A 17,448-nucleotide genomic window follows, 5' to 3' on the forward strand; every position below is an offset into this window, starting at 1 on the left:
ATAAAAAACAGTTTATTTGAAGTAGAGGTAGAAACGGAAACAAAACAAAAGGCGGCCCAAGAAGCTCAAGCCACCAGTTTGGGTGTAAACGAGCCGGGCCAAGGCCGAACTCGACTGAGCTCGAGTTCGGCTCGTCATGTTTTTAAGAATCTCGAGCTCGGCTCGGTTCGAGCCTACTTATTTGAGCTCGAGCTCGGCTCGCGAGTAAAACCCAAAGCTCGAGCTCGGATCGAGCTATTTTGGGAACAACATCAAAGTTAAAAGTTTGGCTCGCCAATGTGATCATCACTATTATTATTATTATATTGTATATAAAAAATAAAATGGTGTTTGGGCTCGTTTAGGCGCGCGAGCCTAAACGAGCTTTGTATTTCAGGCTCGTGCTCGCTAAAGCTCGGCCTTTTCGAGCTTTTAACCAAGCCGATATCGAGTAGCTCTCAAGCTTCTGAGCAGCTTGCCTGTTACGTTCAGTCTAGAACAAAGCACTTCAATTGATATATGCACTATTTAAAAGCACTCTTTTCGGTTCAATCCAGGTGTCATATCCTAGTTCCTGAAATCAGATTTGGTTGATATATGCACCCTTTAAAAAGGTTAGATTTTTATTTAGTGCAGTTGATAAACGGTGTGATATGGAGTTGGATGAGACGGACCCAACCTTGTAGCTTAAGTTAAGAGGCAGCAACAGATGAATATATCAAATAGTAGCAGCTGTCGTGATGTATTTTGAACCGTGTTATGGGCAATCAAATATATTAGTATACCTGGGGATATGTTCTCTAATTGGTTCACTAATGGTAGATTCATAATGTAGTTCTTTTTTATTAAATGTACTTATGATTTTCAGTCGGGTATCAATCGTGTCAGGTTGACAGGTTGAATCGCTATATCCAAACACAACCCATTACTTATTCATGTAACATGTACATCACTCGTTTAACCTTTATATCTTAAATATTGTCTCTTTTATTTAATAGTTTTATTAAAAACTAGGTTCAAGTTTTTAGATTTTTCAGAACATGTTTTAAATAGTTTACTACGAAAACCACATAATTCTTCGCATAGAAGATATACCATGAGTTTGACCAAACATGTTTAAATAAGTTTTGTATAAAAACTTTAACATGTTAAATAAATGAGAGTTTACATTAATCAATTAGGTTCAATTCAGCTTTATTTGAACAAATGATGTATTAAATTTCGGATAAGAGTTCAAAATATTAAAATAAGTTTCGTGTGGAGTCTATGCGAGCTCAAAATATTAAAACAAATAAATTTAACATGTTAAATAAGTATTTTTATAAATCAATTAAACACAATTCGAGTTTTTTGACCAAACATGTTAAATATATCATATAAAATTAATTTAATATGTTCAATTTTTTTTTTTTAATTTTTGGCTCTTTTGCATATAAATACTATCAAAACCTTTTTAACAAAAAAAGTCAAAAAAAAAAAAACATGCCTAAAAAAACACTTCAAAAACGGTAATAAATTACTTTTTACAAAAATGTTTTTTTAGTAGAATGGCTTCAACACATCTTTATATGCAATTTTTTTTTCTAAAATAGTGAACAATGGTTGGGTTCAATGGGGAACACCAAAAATGTGGGAACTACGAAACCAGTTCTTGAACATGATAAATATGTCATGCAAAATTCATTTTATTAATTTTCCGCCCTTTTTCATGTAAATACATGCAAAAGCCTCCAAAAATTAAAAACTGAAATTATGGTTAAAAAGACACTTCAAAACATGTAACAATTTTTTTTTCAAAAATGTTTTTTATTAGAATAGCTTTAACACATCTTAATATGCAAAAATTTTAAAAAAAATTTGAAAAAATTTTGAAAAAGAAATGTTTTTTAAAATTGTGAACGAAGGTTTGAATCCATGGAGACCACCAAAAAAATGTGAGAATCTAGAAATCATTCATTTTACATATTAAATATATCATTAAAAAATTATGTTTTTTTTTTAAATTTTCATATCTTTTGCATATATTAATACTGTAGAAACCTTTTTAATTAAAAATAAACAAAAAACTAAAAAGTAAAAACATGCTTAAAAACACTTTAACAAAGGTAACAACTATTTTTACGGAAAATGTTTTTTTATTAGAATGGTTTCTACATATCTTCATATATAAAAACTTCAAAAAAGTAAAAAAAAAAAAAAAATAATGAATGAGGGTAATGCGGTGAACCGAAAAACTATTCGTTTAATATGTTAAATATATTATAAAAAAATTAATTTAACATGTTAAAAATTATTATTTTTCGGATCTTTTGTATATAAATAAATGTAGAAACCTTTTAATAAAAAAAATCAAAATCAAAAAAATAAAAAGCATGCTTGGTAGGGTTTGGGGCATTTGTGTAGCGATAAGAAGGAAATCGAGTCTATGCTTGTTAAATATATTAAAACAAATAAACTTAACATGTTAAATCAGGGATTGCATTGATCGACTAGATTCGATTCGTCTTTATAAGACCAAATTAATATTGAATTTCAGGTTGGAGTCAATATATTAAAGTAAAGTTTTGTGTGAGAATGTATTTGGTGGGATTTGGACGATTTGTAAAGTGGGAAGAAGGAAATAGAGTCTATGCGTGCTCAAAAGAATAAAATAAATAAATTTAACATGTTAAATGAGAGTTTACATTAATCAAGTAGATTCCGTTCGACTTTATTTGACCAAATTATATAATGAAATTAGGAATAGAGTTCAAAAAATAAAAATAAAGTTTTTTTTGCGAGAATGTATTTGGTGGGGTTTTGGGCATTTGTGTAGCAGGAAGAAAGAAATGAAGTTTATGTGGGCTCAATATATTAAAATAAAGGCGAATTGGAAATAAATAATCCCATCTAACTCAATTTGGCAGATAATAATCCCAAGTCAGTTATTGGTCGATAATAATCCGAACAGGTCAATTTTTTTTTTTTTTTTGTAAAATAGTTCGTCGTTAAAATAGCTTAACGGAGTTAAGTTGTTTTTCCGAATTACAAGCCGATGTTTTAGGGCTTTTGGGGAATTTGTGTAGCAGGAAGAAGGAAATACAGTTTATGCGAACTCAAAATAATATTAAAGTAAATAAATTTAACATGTCAAATGTTAAATGAGTGACATTATTTGACTGCATTATATATTAAATTTCGTATTATAGTTAAATTTATTAAAATAAAGTTTTTTTGTGCGGATGGATTTAGGAGGGTAGGGCATTTTTGTAGCCAGAAGAAGGAAACAGAGTCTATGCGGACTCAAAGTATTTAAATAAGTAAATTTAACAAGTTAAATGAGAGTATCCATTGATCAGTTAGATTTTGTTCAACTTTATTTGACCATATTATATATTGAATTTCGGATTAGCGTTAAAAAACTTAAAATAACGTTTGTGCGAGTATGGATTTGATAGGGTTTGAGGGACTTGTGTAGCAGGAAGAAAGAAATAGAATTTGTGTGGGCTCAAAATAGTAATAAAAATAAATTTAACATGTTAAACATTAAATAATAGACTTTATTTGACTGCATTATATATTGACGTTCGTTTTAGAATTCAAAAAATAAAATAAAGTTTTCTATGAGGATGGATCTTGGAGGGTAGGGCATTTGTGTAGCCAGTAGAAGGAAATAGAGTCTATGCGGATTCAAAATATTAAAATAAATAAATTTGACATCTTAAATGAGGGTTATGGATATTTCTGTAGCCAGAAGAAGGAAATGGAGTTTACACGGGCTCAAAATATCAGAATAAATAAATTTAACATGTTAAATGTTAAATAAGAGACATTATTTGACCGCATTATATATTGAATTTGGTATTAAAGTTCAAAAAATTAAAATAAAGTTTTGTGTGAGGATGGATTTAGGAGGGTAGGGCATTTGTGTAACCAGAAGAAGGAAATAGAAGCTATGCATACTCGAAATATTAAAAGCGAATACAGGAAATAAACTTTAATCAAGGTAATATTTTAACTAGTATTAAGCTAAATATTTACATTGTCAGATGATACTAATATAAGTAAATATGAAATGAATTATAAATAGTATGACAGTGTATTGTATTTATACATTGGTTAATTTCAACTCCATACAGGGTTTGGTTGTTCACTTTCCTTGCTCACACCATCAGAATGATAAGAAATTAAGAAGACCAACTACCACTTCAATCCACATGCATGCTTCCATGGAATCCTCATGCTTCATTAACTTTTAAGTAGACAGTTCCCTTTGTTTTGGGTAAGGTTAGACCATGAGGTATGGTGGGGCGGGGATTTGGGGCATCGGTTGACACGTGGACTTCGAGGTGGCACCGCTGGTGAGTTGCATGTTTGGTCGGTATGGGGGCGTGGCTAGCCCGCGTGGGTCGGTATGGGTTTGGCTTGGCCAAACGGTTGTTTTTTAAATTTAAATCCTAGCCACCTATAGCCTAGCCAACCCAGCCAATGAGAGCCGGCCACGGAAGACCGCTAGGCCCGCCCAACGTCCAGGCTGAAACCCTCGCCCAAGGGGCCACGCCGAAACCCAAGCCCACCCGGGGTGGTGACTTGAGCGTTTGTACCCAACCCCCGCCCCATACCCCATATTCATAAAACAATACAATATACCTTTTCAGTCCCCATGTGTCCATGCAGATCCTTTTCATTAGTTGAATATTGTCCAATGATGCTAGGTAATAATGATGTCAATAGTGATTGTGTGCAGTATGCGTGTTAGCTTTGAATCTCTGAATGGTATGTGCCCACTGCCCCACTTCTTCCCTTGCTGTATCCAATCACAGAAAAAATGTTATTTTGATTGCCTTACATTCAATGATTATATAATGATAAAAAGTCATTGTATATAGACACACCTGGCAATTTTAACCTGCCATCCCAAAATTGGGTTGATATGGGTCGTTTTTAAAAAACATTTGGGTTGATATGGGTGGCTGTTTCTCATTGAATGGGTGAGTCTGGGTTGATTGAAATAACCCATTCTAATGAAACAGGTCAGAATGGGTTGGCGGGTCAACATGGGTTGGTGTTATTTTTCAAACAGGTGCAAATAGTGTACTCCTTGTTGCGCACATTAGTGAATAAGTTGAGATAGAAGATAAAGAACTTCTAACAAATCCGATATCGCAACCCGATGCGTAACCAATGCTTAATCGGCACCGAAATGTGCGTAACCTGCATTAAGTATGAAAAACTGACGCTTCAATGCGCGTAACCCGCACTGGTTAAGCATCGAGCACTGGATTAAGTGCGTATCAAAGTTGGGTTATGCACATTACGCGACACATGACAGGTGTGTTCCGCACCGGTATGCGTGACCTGCATTTAAACACGCATAACCAACGTTACGCGCATAAGCGCTGCCTACATAAGTGACGCCTAAACGAGCATAACAACACCGGAGCGCGCGTAACTGGCATTAAACACATGTAACAATTGATTGAATGCGCGTAACTGGCATTAAACACTTGTACATACATAATTTGATACCAAGATCTCTTAAATACTCCTTGTATCTTGTAATATCAATAGTAGCAGACATCAATGCCACCCTAAAAATACAACAAATGGTTAAGGCATGAGTTTTGACATATGTGTTTTAACTACAAACAACTATCACATGAAAAATTAGTCTAGGTAGCAAGTAAGATAATTTTTTGAACAACAACGAATTTATATTCATATAATATGTTTTCCATATAGGCAATGATAGATGAACACATTAATCATATAATTTCACTAATCTAAAGTTAAACAACAATACCTAGCTACAATTCTAACATTCAGTGACTAAAACCATAATCTATATGATATCTCTGATATAAACAGATAAATTATGGAATTTAACATGTTAAATAATTTCAATATAATATAATATTCGTAAACGTACAAAAAATAACTGTTTGAAATCAATATCTAGTATTAGAAATATATTTTAAATTCATAAAAACTAGAAACAGTAATATATAAAACATAAAAACCCTAGAAATCGATGAATCTTTGTTGAAATTTTATAATTTTATAATTTTTCGTTTTACCTGCAATGTTTTTGAAGATTCATCAACGAATTTTACTTTTGAAAGAGGAAACTAAGATTTTTGATTGAAGAGCGACTTGATTAAGCTGTTTAACGCAATCGAAAAACCTGATTGCAGCTACATCGTATCTCCGTTGTGTTTCCGCTTGAAGAGCGACTGATTTTAGTTGTTTAATGCAATCGGAGAACCTGATTTGATCTCCGTCGTATCTCCGTCGTGTCCTCAGCCTTCTCCAATGAAACCCTAGCTTTTCTCAGCCTCACGTGTTTGTTTATGTAATTTGACAAAATTGCCCATGTTCCCTAGTTCCCCACTTTTTTAGTGTTCCCCAATGAACTCTCCCCTATATATATATATATATATATATATATATATATATATACATATGTAGGGGAAGGATGTATAGAAAACCCACTTTAATTTAGAAAACCCGGGAAACTCAAAGTTCCCGATGTTTTTTTTTCTTGAAAAAATTTACACATGTTATATACATGTTTTTAAGGGTTTGGGCAAAAAAAATCAAAAAAGCGCCGAGTAGATATTTTTTAAAAAAATAAACAAGTTTTGATTTTTTTTGCCCAAAACCCTTAAAAACATGTATATAACATGTGTAAATTTTTTCAAGAAAAAAAAACATCGGGAGCTTTGAGTTTCCCGGGTTTTCTAAATTAAAGTGGGTTTTCTATAGATACTTACATTATATGTATATATATGTATATATGTATATATATATGTATAGGGAGGGGCTCATGCGAGAACCACCCTTATTGTGTGAACATTGAGAACCAATGTGACCACAACCTAAAATAGCTAAAAAAACCTAAACCCCCCCCACCCTCCCGCAAGCTAAAATGCTAAAAACTAAACCCCTAAAAAACCTAAAAAAATCTTAAAAAATTCTAAAAAAATCTAATTTTTTTTAAATATTTTTTATGCTCAAATCGCTACTTTTACTGGCAAAAAAAAAAAAATTTTGGCTTCGAAAAGTAGCGATTTTTATATAAAAAATATTAAAAAAAAATTGTGTGATTTTTAGCTATTTTTAGGCATTTTTGGTGTGTTCACATTGGTTCTCGTGGTTCTCGCATGATCTTCTCCCTATATATATATATATGTGTGTGTGTGTGTTTGAAAAGGGTTTGTTGGTTATCAAAAATTATTTTGTATAGAAATATTAGAGCTTTTTGAGGCGATATCGAATCCTCTTCAAACCCAGTCCGAGCTTGCATCGTTAAGGTTCATCAAGCTCGGCTTGCTTGTGGACTATTAAAGAATGATGACTCTATAACGACCGGTTTGATTTACATAATTCTTTTACATAAATTGAACTTGTTAAGTGAATTGAGTTATAAAGAAATACGAAATTATATATGTAAGTGTTTAGTTGATAATGATGTCAAGTTTGTGAGGCAAATTATGGGTATTTTTGCGTTAATTTACCCAAACTGTTTGCACCTGCAAGATAAACCTTTTACAAAACTAACGGTTTTCTTTACATTCTTTAACTTTTATTGGCTTTTCAATTAGCTAAAACCTACATTAAACGAGATTTGGGGGAAATCTAATATCAAGTTGACCTTTGTGCTTTGTTGTTGACATACTTTGGAATCCAACTCGTAACTAGAGCACAATCACGTAAACAGTGGTGTTCAAAACCGGATATCCGAAATTTTTGGATACTAGATTTCACTATCCGAATTCGTATCCGGAATTCAGATATCGGATAGTGAATGTTAAACGAGTTCAAGGGTTAAAATCGGATTGTCAAGTTGTAAACGGATTGATGAGTTGTAATAACATTGTAAACGGGGGTTAAAATCAGCCCTCGAATCATTTTTTGATTACGAAAAGTAGTGTGTTGCTATCAAATTTTACATGATGTTGTTATGAGCTGGACACGTCACAACACCGTGTAATATACTAACACAATTATTCATGTAATTATTACACTTTAAAAAACCTCATCATTATATAAAAATTATCAGCATTATACACATATTAAAGCAAAAAATGTACGATTTTATGATATAATTTGAAAAACAATAGTAGTGTGATATATTAGTTATGGTAGTTTAAAAATATTAGTGAAACTAGTATATAACGGAAAAAAGTCGAACACAAATGAGCAAAATCTCCTTTTTTACTCTTTCCAATCTATTCAAACTAACAATTAATTACATAACTGTCATCAAATCAATTTTATCATTTAAATGATTTGCTTAGAAGTTCAGTTATTAGATATTAGGCCATCGGTGTTAACATCTAGGGTGTTAACGACATGGCATATTAAATGGCATTGTAAACCACTTCCTTCTTGTGTTAATAAACGGATTATATGTTAACATGTTAACATGATATAAAAAGATTGTCTTAATTTGTTTTCCTTTTTTACACCCAAACCATTAAAAGTTTTTATACTCAAACCATTAAAAAAATAAACTTAAGGGAATTAAACCATTTCCTTGATGTGAGGTAAAGTGGAATGGAGAAAAGTAAGGTGGTGTTTGTTTTTTTAGAAAAAAGTACTTCAGAACCTCTTTTGTCTTCTTCACGCAGACCACACGCAGACGTAGAGGTCTGCAGCCTGATTGTTTTTTGGAAGAGGTTTCATTAAAAAAACCTCCCCACCACTTCCTCAAGTAGACAAGGCCCAACATCTTCATTCATCTTCTCCAATATCTTCATTCCTCTTCTCCAATCCTCCCTCTTTCAAAACACTGAACCTAGCACCCATCTCCTCCTCACATCACCTCCTCCGCCACCCCTTTCACCTCCGCCGCCCTGCACCTCCGCCACCGCCCACCTCCGCCGCCCTGCACCTCCGCCACCCCTCCACCTTCGTCGCCCTCCTCCTCCAGCCGACACCCACCTCCGTCGCCCTCCTCCAGCCGACACCCACCTCCGTTCTGGGTTATGCACCATGGGATGTTAGAAGTGCTGAATTGAAGCCTAGATTTGCAGAAGCTGCTGGTTATTTGAGTGATTTGCAGAAGCCTAGCTTGGAATCTTGGGATTAAAGGGTTTCCTACTTTGCTTCTGTTTGTTAATGGCAGTTCTCAACATTATACTCGTGGATTTTCATTGTAAGATTTCTTTTCAGTTCTGTATATATTATCATTTTAATGAGTTTAGGGGTGTTTGGATGTGATCCATTTGTGTTTTGAACTTTTGATGATGATAATAATAAATTTATGATAATTAGTCTCATGGGTGTTTATGCTTATTTAATTTTGATCAGTTTGAGTAAATGGTTAGTTAATTTTGTTGGTTTTTCTGTGAATTAGGGAAGAAATTGTGATACGGGTGAGGAAGAAGACGGGTACCCCTCTTCGAAGTTAAAAACAAACAGTCTTCTTGTTGCAGACTGCAGAGGTTTGGTCCACCTCTTCTGCTACAGATGTCTGCAGATGTTGTCCGCAGACTGCAGACGTTTTACCTCTGAAAAAACAAACAACACCTAGGATGCGACACCTAGGTGGTGTTAAAAAGAGTTAAAGTATACCCCAGGCCTTAGGCTATAGGGTATGGGGGTTATGGGTTGGATCATGCTTTGCCACGTGGAACATGGATCCATTGCTACACCACCTCTCTTGTTGAACCACCGTGGTTTGCGTGGTTCAATACATGGCAACCACAAGCCCCATCTGATGATTTTGATGTTTTGGAATTAATTAAAAAAATAAATGGTAGATGGTGGGTTTGGGTCATGACCATACCATATAGAGTGGTGGATGTCAGTGGGGTGACATGGGGCTGACGTGAAGAGTGATGGTGGTCAGGGGCGTAGCTTAGTTGATATCCGGGGGTGCACCCCCGCAATTATTTTGCCTAAATACTTATATAATATATAAATTGTGTCCCATGACTTTCCGTCCCCCGAAACTTTTGATCAAGCTCCACCACTGGTGATGGTCATTTAGGTCAGGATCATATTATACCCTATAGCCTTAGAATGTGTGTTTGTGTTTATTATTTTTCTACTTCGATTTTAAGAGGGAAGGCAGTTAGTTTTACTACAACACGAATACAACAAATTTATTAAACGGTCTATAGTTGCCAACCCTGTCTATTTATTAAACATATTATAGACCATACAAGCGTTAGTTATATATGTGTGGTCTTGTCTTGTTAGATTTTGTCTCCATTGTGATGATGATGACAATATAAGGTTGGATGAAAGGGAAAGTGTTGTTTTTATGAAATAATCGAGCAATATCGTCATTTAATTCGTGACAACTACACTTTGTAAGATAGTTAGGCAATTGGTTGATATTTAAAAATAATAAAAATAAGAAAATTGTCCCGACCATGATCACACATGCGGACATGATATTTTATGTGGTTTAACAAAATAAAAAATACTCATGTGTGATTTGTATCACAACCACATGCATAACATGATGCAATGTGATATTTTTCTGGCTTAAGCAATAAGCCGCTTAACAAGAGTACTATTATTAAGATAACCAATGTAAATAGCGTGTATCTTTGAGATGTTTAGACAATATATAAATAATTTAGTACTGAATTAATAGTTTTATCTACGGATAAATTATGTAAACCATCTAAGTGTTCATCGTTATCAATATGTTACAACAATTTATAGTCATTCAAATATAAATATATGTTATCATATGTTTTCATTTGTTTTTTAAACTCGTCCTAACTAAATACTTGTTCCTTTTTTAGTTCGAAATTTAGTCAACAAATCTTACCCGCACGAATACACCTTTAAATACTTGTTCCTTTTTAGTTCGAAATTCAGCCAACAAATCTTTCCGGCACGAATACACCTTTAAATCATTGTTGCTTCCTTGTTTCTGTGCCATTGGACACCGTTGGAACAAGCCTGCCGTTTCCATCCAAAGTCCGAAACCCGACTCCTTTATATTTTTTATTTAACCTGTTGATATTTTGAATTCTTTATTTTCAATAAATATAATCTATTCACATAAAATTGTGAATATTGCACCGCGAGGATCGAGCATTTTGATGGTTATTTCTTTCATGTGAATATAATCTATTTTGAATTCTTAGCCCATGTAAATCAAGCATTTTATAAGCTTGATGTGCTAATTATCATCGGAGAAGACAAGTTTTTCTTCGGTGGTTGGAATATCGTTGGAGAAGACGAGTTTAAAAAAGCAGGATTTAAAAGTGTCAGCGGAGGTAAAGTGCAGGATGTACAACTGAAGTTTACGTTATAAATATGAGTAAGATTACGAAAATGCCCTTTGGTAAGATTATAGTGTTACCCTTTAAGGAGTGAACATTGATGCAATCAGGCAAATGCAAGTTGTAAAACAACAAAAGTTTGTAAATAAGAGGTAAGGGTGTCAATGCCCCTGAACTACAGAGAATAAAATTTCATTTTACTCGAAAATTAAACTGAAATATTTGGGATTTTATCAGCCGTATCACCACAATCACTTTTGTAATTAATCCACTTTTTTTTTTCAAACCAACTGAAATTCCAAACATAATCATGTATATATGTATATGTATAGTAATGTTATGACCTTGAAATATATGAGCAAAGTTTTTAAAAAAATTAGTTTTACTATTTAAAAACAGGTAACGACACAACTTTTTATTTGTGTACCATCTATCTCAATATAAATTCATAACATGGTAAATTATTTATAATAAATAGCTGGGAGTGGGTTTTCAATTTTATATATTTTATGACCAAAAAAGTAAAAGAAATGTTTTATTTGTTTAAACTTTTTTATAAATTACGAATTTCCTAACATATTTAATATATACTTTATACATCACGAGTTTTGTAACTTACTATATAATCATATAAAACAAAAAAAAAAATATCAAGCATGTTACTTCACATCACAACTTTTTTAACACACACAAGTCACAAATTCACAAACCCAAATTAGTCAACAACAAACAATAGATAGTCACACACTTCATGCAAATCAAATTAATACAGAAAGCAACGTACAACATTTAAAACACAGTGTACAAGTCACAATGCACTTCTACTTCCACTTAATTCTACTTAAAGAAACTTCCGGCAGCCTTCAAAGCATCCGCCGCCCCAAACCCACTTCCAGATTCTTCCTTCTTCTCCTCCACCGGCGCCGGTGCCTCAACCTTCTTCTCTTCCGCCGGCGGCGCCACCTCCTCACCCTTCTTCTCCTCCGTAGCTGGTGGTGCAGCGGCGGGGGTGGTACCGGGCTTCTCATACTGGTGAAGATAATCATCTGCTTTCTTCAAATACTGCCCCACCCCTTGAGTCTCATCGAACTTTCCGTACTGCTTGGCGGCGTCAAGGAGGTCCGCGGCGGCTCCGGCGACTTTCGGTTTGTCGATTTTGTCGGATTGGTTGCTTGCGGCGGCCTGCGCCGCCTCCGCCACCGTCTTGGCGTCTGACATGAGGTCACTGTTGGATGATTGCTCTGGGTTGGCTTTGTTTTTGTCGTCGGCGCCGGTGATGGCGGAGGCGGCGGCGGTTTTGATGCTGCTCATGAAGGAGTTCATTTTTTCCGGTGGGAAATAATCGTCGGAAAATCACTAGTTTTAGAAAGTGGATATTTTGTTGAGTGATATTGATGCAAGTTACAAGAGTATAAATAGAGGAGGTGTTTACGGTTTTGCCCTTTGTGTAAGGGAGATAGTGTGGTTGTGGGAAAGAAAGATTGAGGGTGTAATGGTCATTTGCGCATTTATTGAGATATTATGTCGGCCACTTCGTGTGGGACCTCGGTTGGATTGGTTCTAACGTGGCAGGGTGTTAGCTTTACAAGTGGTTCTCCACGAATAACTCACCGGATAATTGTTCTGGAGTGCTCTGAATAGTGCAAATGTATCAACTCCTCCGTAATGGTCATCAGTTTCGAAGAAAACCCGTACGTCCGAAGGCTCATTTTAGTAAACCTGGTTCGGCTCGGTTTTAAACTTGCAATCTCAATAGAGGCCTAGTTTTAAACTTCATTGCCACTAGGGGTGTAAACAAGCTCAGAGGCTCGAGAGCTACTCGTTATCGGCTCGGTTAAAAACTCGAACTAGACGAGCTTTAACGAGCCGAGCTGTAACGAGCCTGAACTCGAGCCTGGCTCGCGAGCCTAAACGAGCCAAACAAAAAATTATTTATTTTATATATAATATAATAATAATGATGATAACATTGGTGAGCCAAGCTCGAGCCAAGCTTTGGCTCGTTTAAGCGATACTGAAGCGAGCTAGAACCGAGTTCTTTGCTCATACGAGGTTGTTCTTAAAATAACTCGAGCCGAGCTTTAGGTGGGATTTTACTCACGAGCCGAGCTCGAGATTCAAATTACGAATTTCCTAACATATTTAATATATATATTTTATTCATCACGAGTTTTGTAACTTACCTACTATAATGATGTAAAAAAAATATCAAGCATGTTACGTCACATTACAACTTTTTTAACACACAAGTCACAAATTCACAACGCCAAATTAGTCAACAACAATGGTCACACACTTCATGCAAATCAAATTATTACAGAAATCAACGTACAACATTTAAACCACAGTGTAAAAGTCACAATGCACTTCCACTTCCACTTAATTCTTCTTAAACAAATTTCCGGCAGCCTTGAAAGCATCCGCCCCAAACCCACTTCCAGATTCTTCCTTCTTCTCCGGAGCCTCAACCTTCTTCTCCTCCGCCGCCCCAAACCCACTTCCGTACTCCTTGGCGCTTGTCATGAGGTCCGTGGCGGCTACGACGATTTTGTCGGATTGGTTGCTTATGGCGGACTGCGCGTTCCCCGCCATCGTCTTGGCGCTTGTCATGAGGTCACTGTTGGATGATTGGTCTGGGACCTTCTTCTCCTCCGCCGCCCCAAACCCACTTCCGTACTCCTTGGCGCTTGTCATGAGGTCCGTGGTGGCTACGACGATTTTCTCGGATTGGTTGCTTATGGCGGACTGCGCGTTCCCCGCCATCGTCTTGGCGCTTGTCATGAGGTCACTGTTGGATGATTGGTCTGGGTTGGTTTTGCTTTTGTCGTCGCCGCCGGTGCCGGTGGCGGTTTTGACGCTGTTCATGAAGGAGTCCATTTTTCCGGTGAGAAATGATGGTTGGAAAATCACTAGTTTTAGAAAGTGGATAGGATATTTTGTTGGGTGATATTCAAGAGGATAAATAGACGAGGGGTTTACGGTTTTGCCCTTTGTGTAGGGGGATTGTGTGGTTGTGGGAAAGAAAGATTGAGGGTGTAATGGTCATTGGTGCATTTATTGAGATTTTGTGTCGGCTAATGGTCAGTGGTTCTCCACGTATGGTTGTGTAAGTGTAAGCATCTAACGACCAACTAAATCGCTGTATAATTATTCAATGCTCTGAATCGTGTAAAGGCATCAATCAACTCCTCCAAAATGGTTAAAGCTATTAGTTTCAGGGGAAAACCCATCTGTCTAAAGGCCTACTGTAGTAAAACCCGGTTTAGCTCGGTTTTGAACTGACAACCTTCATAGAGGCCTAGTTTTAAACTTTATTGTCACCATCAAATCAATGTCTTTCACAATGATGTTAGTGAGAGTTGAACTTAGAACCTTAAAAAGAGAAACCAAGTGACCAACCACTAGACAAACTTGTCAAAACAAGTGTAAGCATGTAATGATTTACCGGGTACCTTACCTACAAGTGAGTTTTTTTCCAAATTAGTGTTGATAGAGAATATTTACCATTTTGGTGTTTCTTTAAAACTATTTACCAAAATAGTGCTTATTTTTATTTTTATCTAACAACAATGGTAATTCTGGAAGTAATAATACAATTATAAAAAAAATATAGAATCACATATACAAATATAATATAGTTTTATCAGCTTGATTCTTTTTGTTCTAATATAAAGTCTTTTTATTCAAACGGATTCAATTGAAAACACAAATAAAAACTTGGAAATCAAAGAAAGCAAATTCCGGAAGTTTTTATATAATTCTAAAAATGATCAAATCACAAATGCATATTGTGCTAATCAATCGTTCTAATATAATTTAGTCTCCATGTTCAAACAGATTCAATCTCTCTGCAAAGTTAAAAACTATAAAATCATAAACAAGCAGCTTCAATATTTCTGTTCAAATCAAATTTAATTGAAAAAACATTGAAATCATAAACAAAAGACAAGTTCCATATTAAAAATTAACTAAAGATACTTCGGATTACACAAAGTTCAACAATTCTGTTCGGTCCATAATGATTCGAAATTCTCATTTTAAAACCATGAAATTCTTAAAACTGGTTGAAATCGTAGTATGGATGAGGCCAATCGATTCAATCCATCATTTTAAAACTATGAATCAATCGGTTTCAATGGCGTTGGCAGAGGAGTTCGACCGATTATGATTCAACAGTTTCAATGGCTTTGGCGGAGTTCGGTCGATTTTGATTCAGTGGTATCAATGGTGAAGATTGAAGGGAGTCGCATCTAATTCAACTGAAATGCAGTTGTTTTTCTTTCTTAATTTAATAAATATAAAAGAAAACACTATTTTGGTAAATAGTTTTGAAGGAACACCAAAGTGGTAAATATTTTCTCTACCAACACTAGTTTAGAAAAAAACTCCCTACAAGTTGGGTTTCTTGATTTTACTTAGCACCGCGATTTGTACTTATATCTAAAGAAACAGGAGATATCTTACCAATTATACCATGTTCGTGAAGGACTCTTAGTTTTAGTTATATATATTTGGTTGTAAAATGGTATCATATACGTTTGGTTTTACACACGATGGGCGATGGCTATCTGTTACTTTAGATGTTTGAGTTTGTGAGCGTGATGTATACTTGTTTAATTATTTTTCTTGTGTTATGTTGTTAAAATTTAAATGTTAGGATGTCGATTAAATTTGGATAAAAACGGTTTATTATATAAGATATTCAACTATAATTCTAAAGATTATCTAATTTAAATTTGGTTGAAGTGTTAAAAGTACAATCAGATGTAATAAGTATGAATTTCATAATAAATGGTCATTTTGGGTTGAAATAACAGGTCAAAAGGTATTAACTCAGTTATCGATGTTGGAATGTGGTTTAATGGATGCTAAGTTAGAGTTGGTGATCCGGTTGGTTTATATGTTACCTTTTTAGAATGACTAATGTACATGATTGGACTAGAATCAACCACCTGAAGAGACCACCTTTAGTCCTTTACAACACGCTATGATACAACTATACCACAAAAGGCTCTAAAATTGGAGAAAAACACACAATTTGGTGTTTATTGTCCATAGAAGGATAAACAGGGTAAAAACTTATATGGTTATTGAAGAAACACGAGCTCGTGCGGATGCTTAGTCTTCCAATGGCTTTGAGTTCATTGAAATGAAATGGATCTACAAAAGAAAAAGTGCCATTTGCCTCGTCACTGGAAAGGGGCTTCCTGTGACCACCTTCCGGCATATAAATGAGTGTGAATCGTAGGAAGAAGATGATACCTAGGGAGGGGTGCCTCCTTTTATAGCCGTAATGGTGTGGTGTCATTGGTGAGATGTCATTGTCAGGATAGCCTTGTGGTCTCCCATATGGCACCAGTTAGTGGCAACGGTTGTGTCTGACCTGGCAAGAATACGATTGGCGAGGTGTTGCTACTAGGAATGTCCTTGTGTCTGGTCACGTGAGCTCACAGCTCACTCTTGTATTCATCAAGATTTAACCCTAACATCCATTAATTTACCATTAATTTCTGTTACAAGAATTCAAAATCATAAAAACATCTTCATAATTCAAAATTAAGCATACCTTTCGATCCCCTAGTGATAGTGATCGAGATTCTAGCTTAATTTTAATTCCTGCTTGAATTCTTTCTCGGATTTGAAGTAGTTTTGAGTGAATTAGGGTTTTAAGGAACTTGGGGGTCGCTCCTGGGGGTTTCGATCGAACAGGGAATACACACAAGGTGTGTGTAGTGATGTTTATCCAGGACTTTTAAAAACATCTTTCTAGAATTGCACAATTGGTCCCCAAGTTTCTAAGTTATCACAATGGTTCTAATTCCTTGATTTCCCCATCTTTTTTTATTAAGAATTTTACTAGGTTAATTATTCCTAGTTTACATTCTCATTATTTTATGATTATTATTCTAGCTTATACATGTATAATGACATATATAGTTTAATAAAATTTAGGGGTGTTACAGAATCCACTTGTACTATAACGTGTCGTGTTGCATGTATACACGTTGTGCAGTATCATTAATTGACGTATATTTTCGTTAAATGTTGTATTATGACGTATATTGTCAATATGTTCCGTATTATGGCATATATTGTCCATACGGGTCGTGTCGGTGACGTTCGATATTGTCAGGTTTATTGTATGTAAGTGTCGTATTAGGGTGTAGATTGCTTATACGTGTTGTGTTATCGCGTATTATGGCGTGTTAGAGCGTATTATGTATCTACTTGTCGCATT

At 35.1% G+C, this 17,448-nt stretch overlaps 1 protein-coding gene and 1 long non-coding RNA gene across 2 annotated transcripts; one reads left to right on the plus strand and one right to left on the minus strand.

The window, feature by feature from the left end:
* The first annotated feature begins 8,664 nt into the window (after window positions 1–8,664).
* On the plus strand, window positions 8,665–10,166 carry LOC110895695. Its single transcript, XR_002567308.2, has 2 exons — window positions 8,665–9,118; window positions 9,320–10,166. It is a non-coding gene; the product is annotated as an uncharacterized LOC110895695 (long non-coding RNA).
* A 1,745-nt stretch (window positions 10,167–11,911) lies between these two features.
* On the minus strand, window positions 11,912–14,655 carry LOC110895694 (nodulin-related protein 1-like). Its single transcript, XM_022143019.2, has one exon. The coding sequence runs from the start codon at window positions 12,531–12,533 to the stop codon at window positions 12,048–12,050; it is 486 nt and encodes a 161-aa protein (XP_021998711.1). The 5' UTR covers window positions 12,534–14,655; the 3' UTR covers window positions 11,912–12,047.
* Window positions 14,656–17,448: the final 2,793 nt, after the last annotated feature.

The sequence above is a fragment of the Helianthus annuus genome, chromosome 12, assembly GCF_002127325.2.
Source record: "Helianthus annuus cultivar XRQ/B chromosome 12, HanXRQr2.0-SUNRISE, whole genome shotgun sequence".
NCBI lineage: Eukaryota > Viridiplantae > Streptophyta > Magnoliopsida > Asterales > Asteraceae > Helianthus > Helianthus annuus.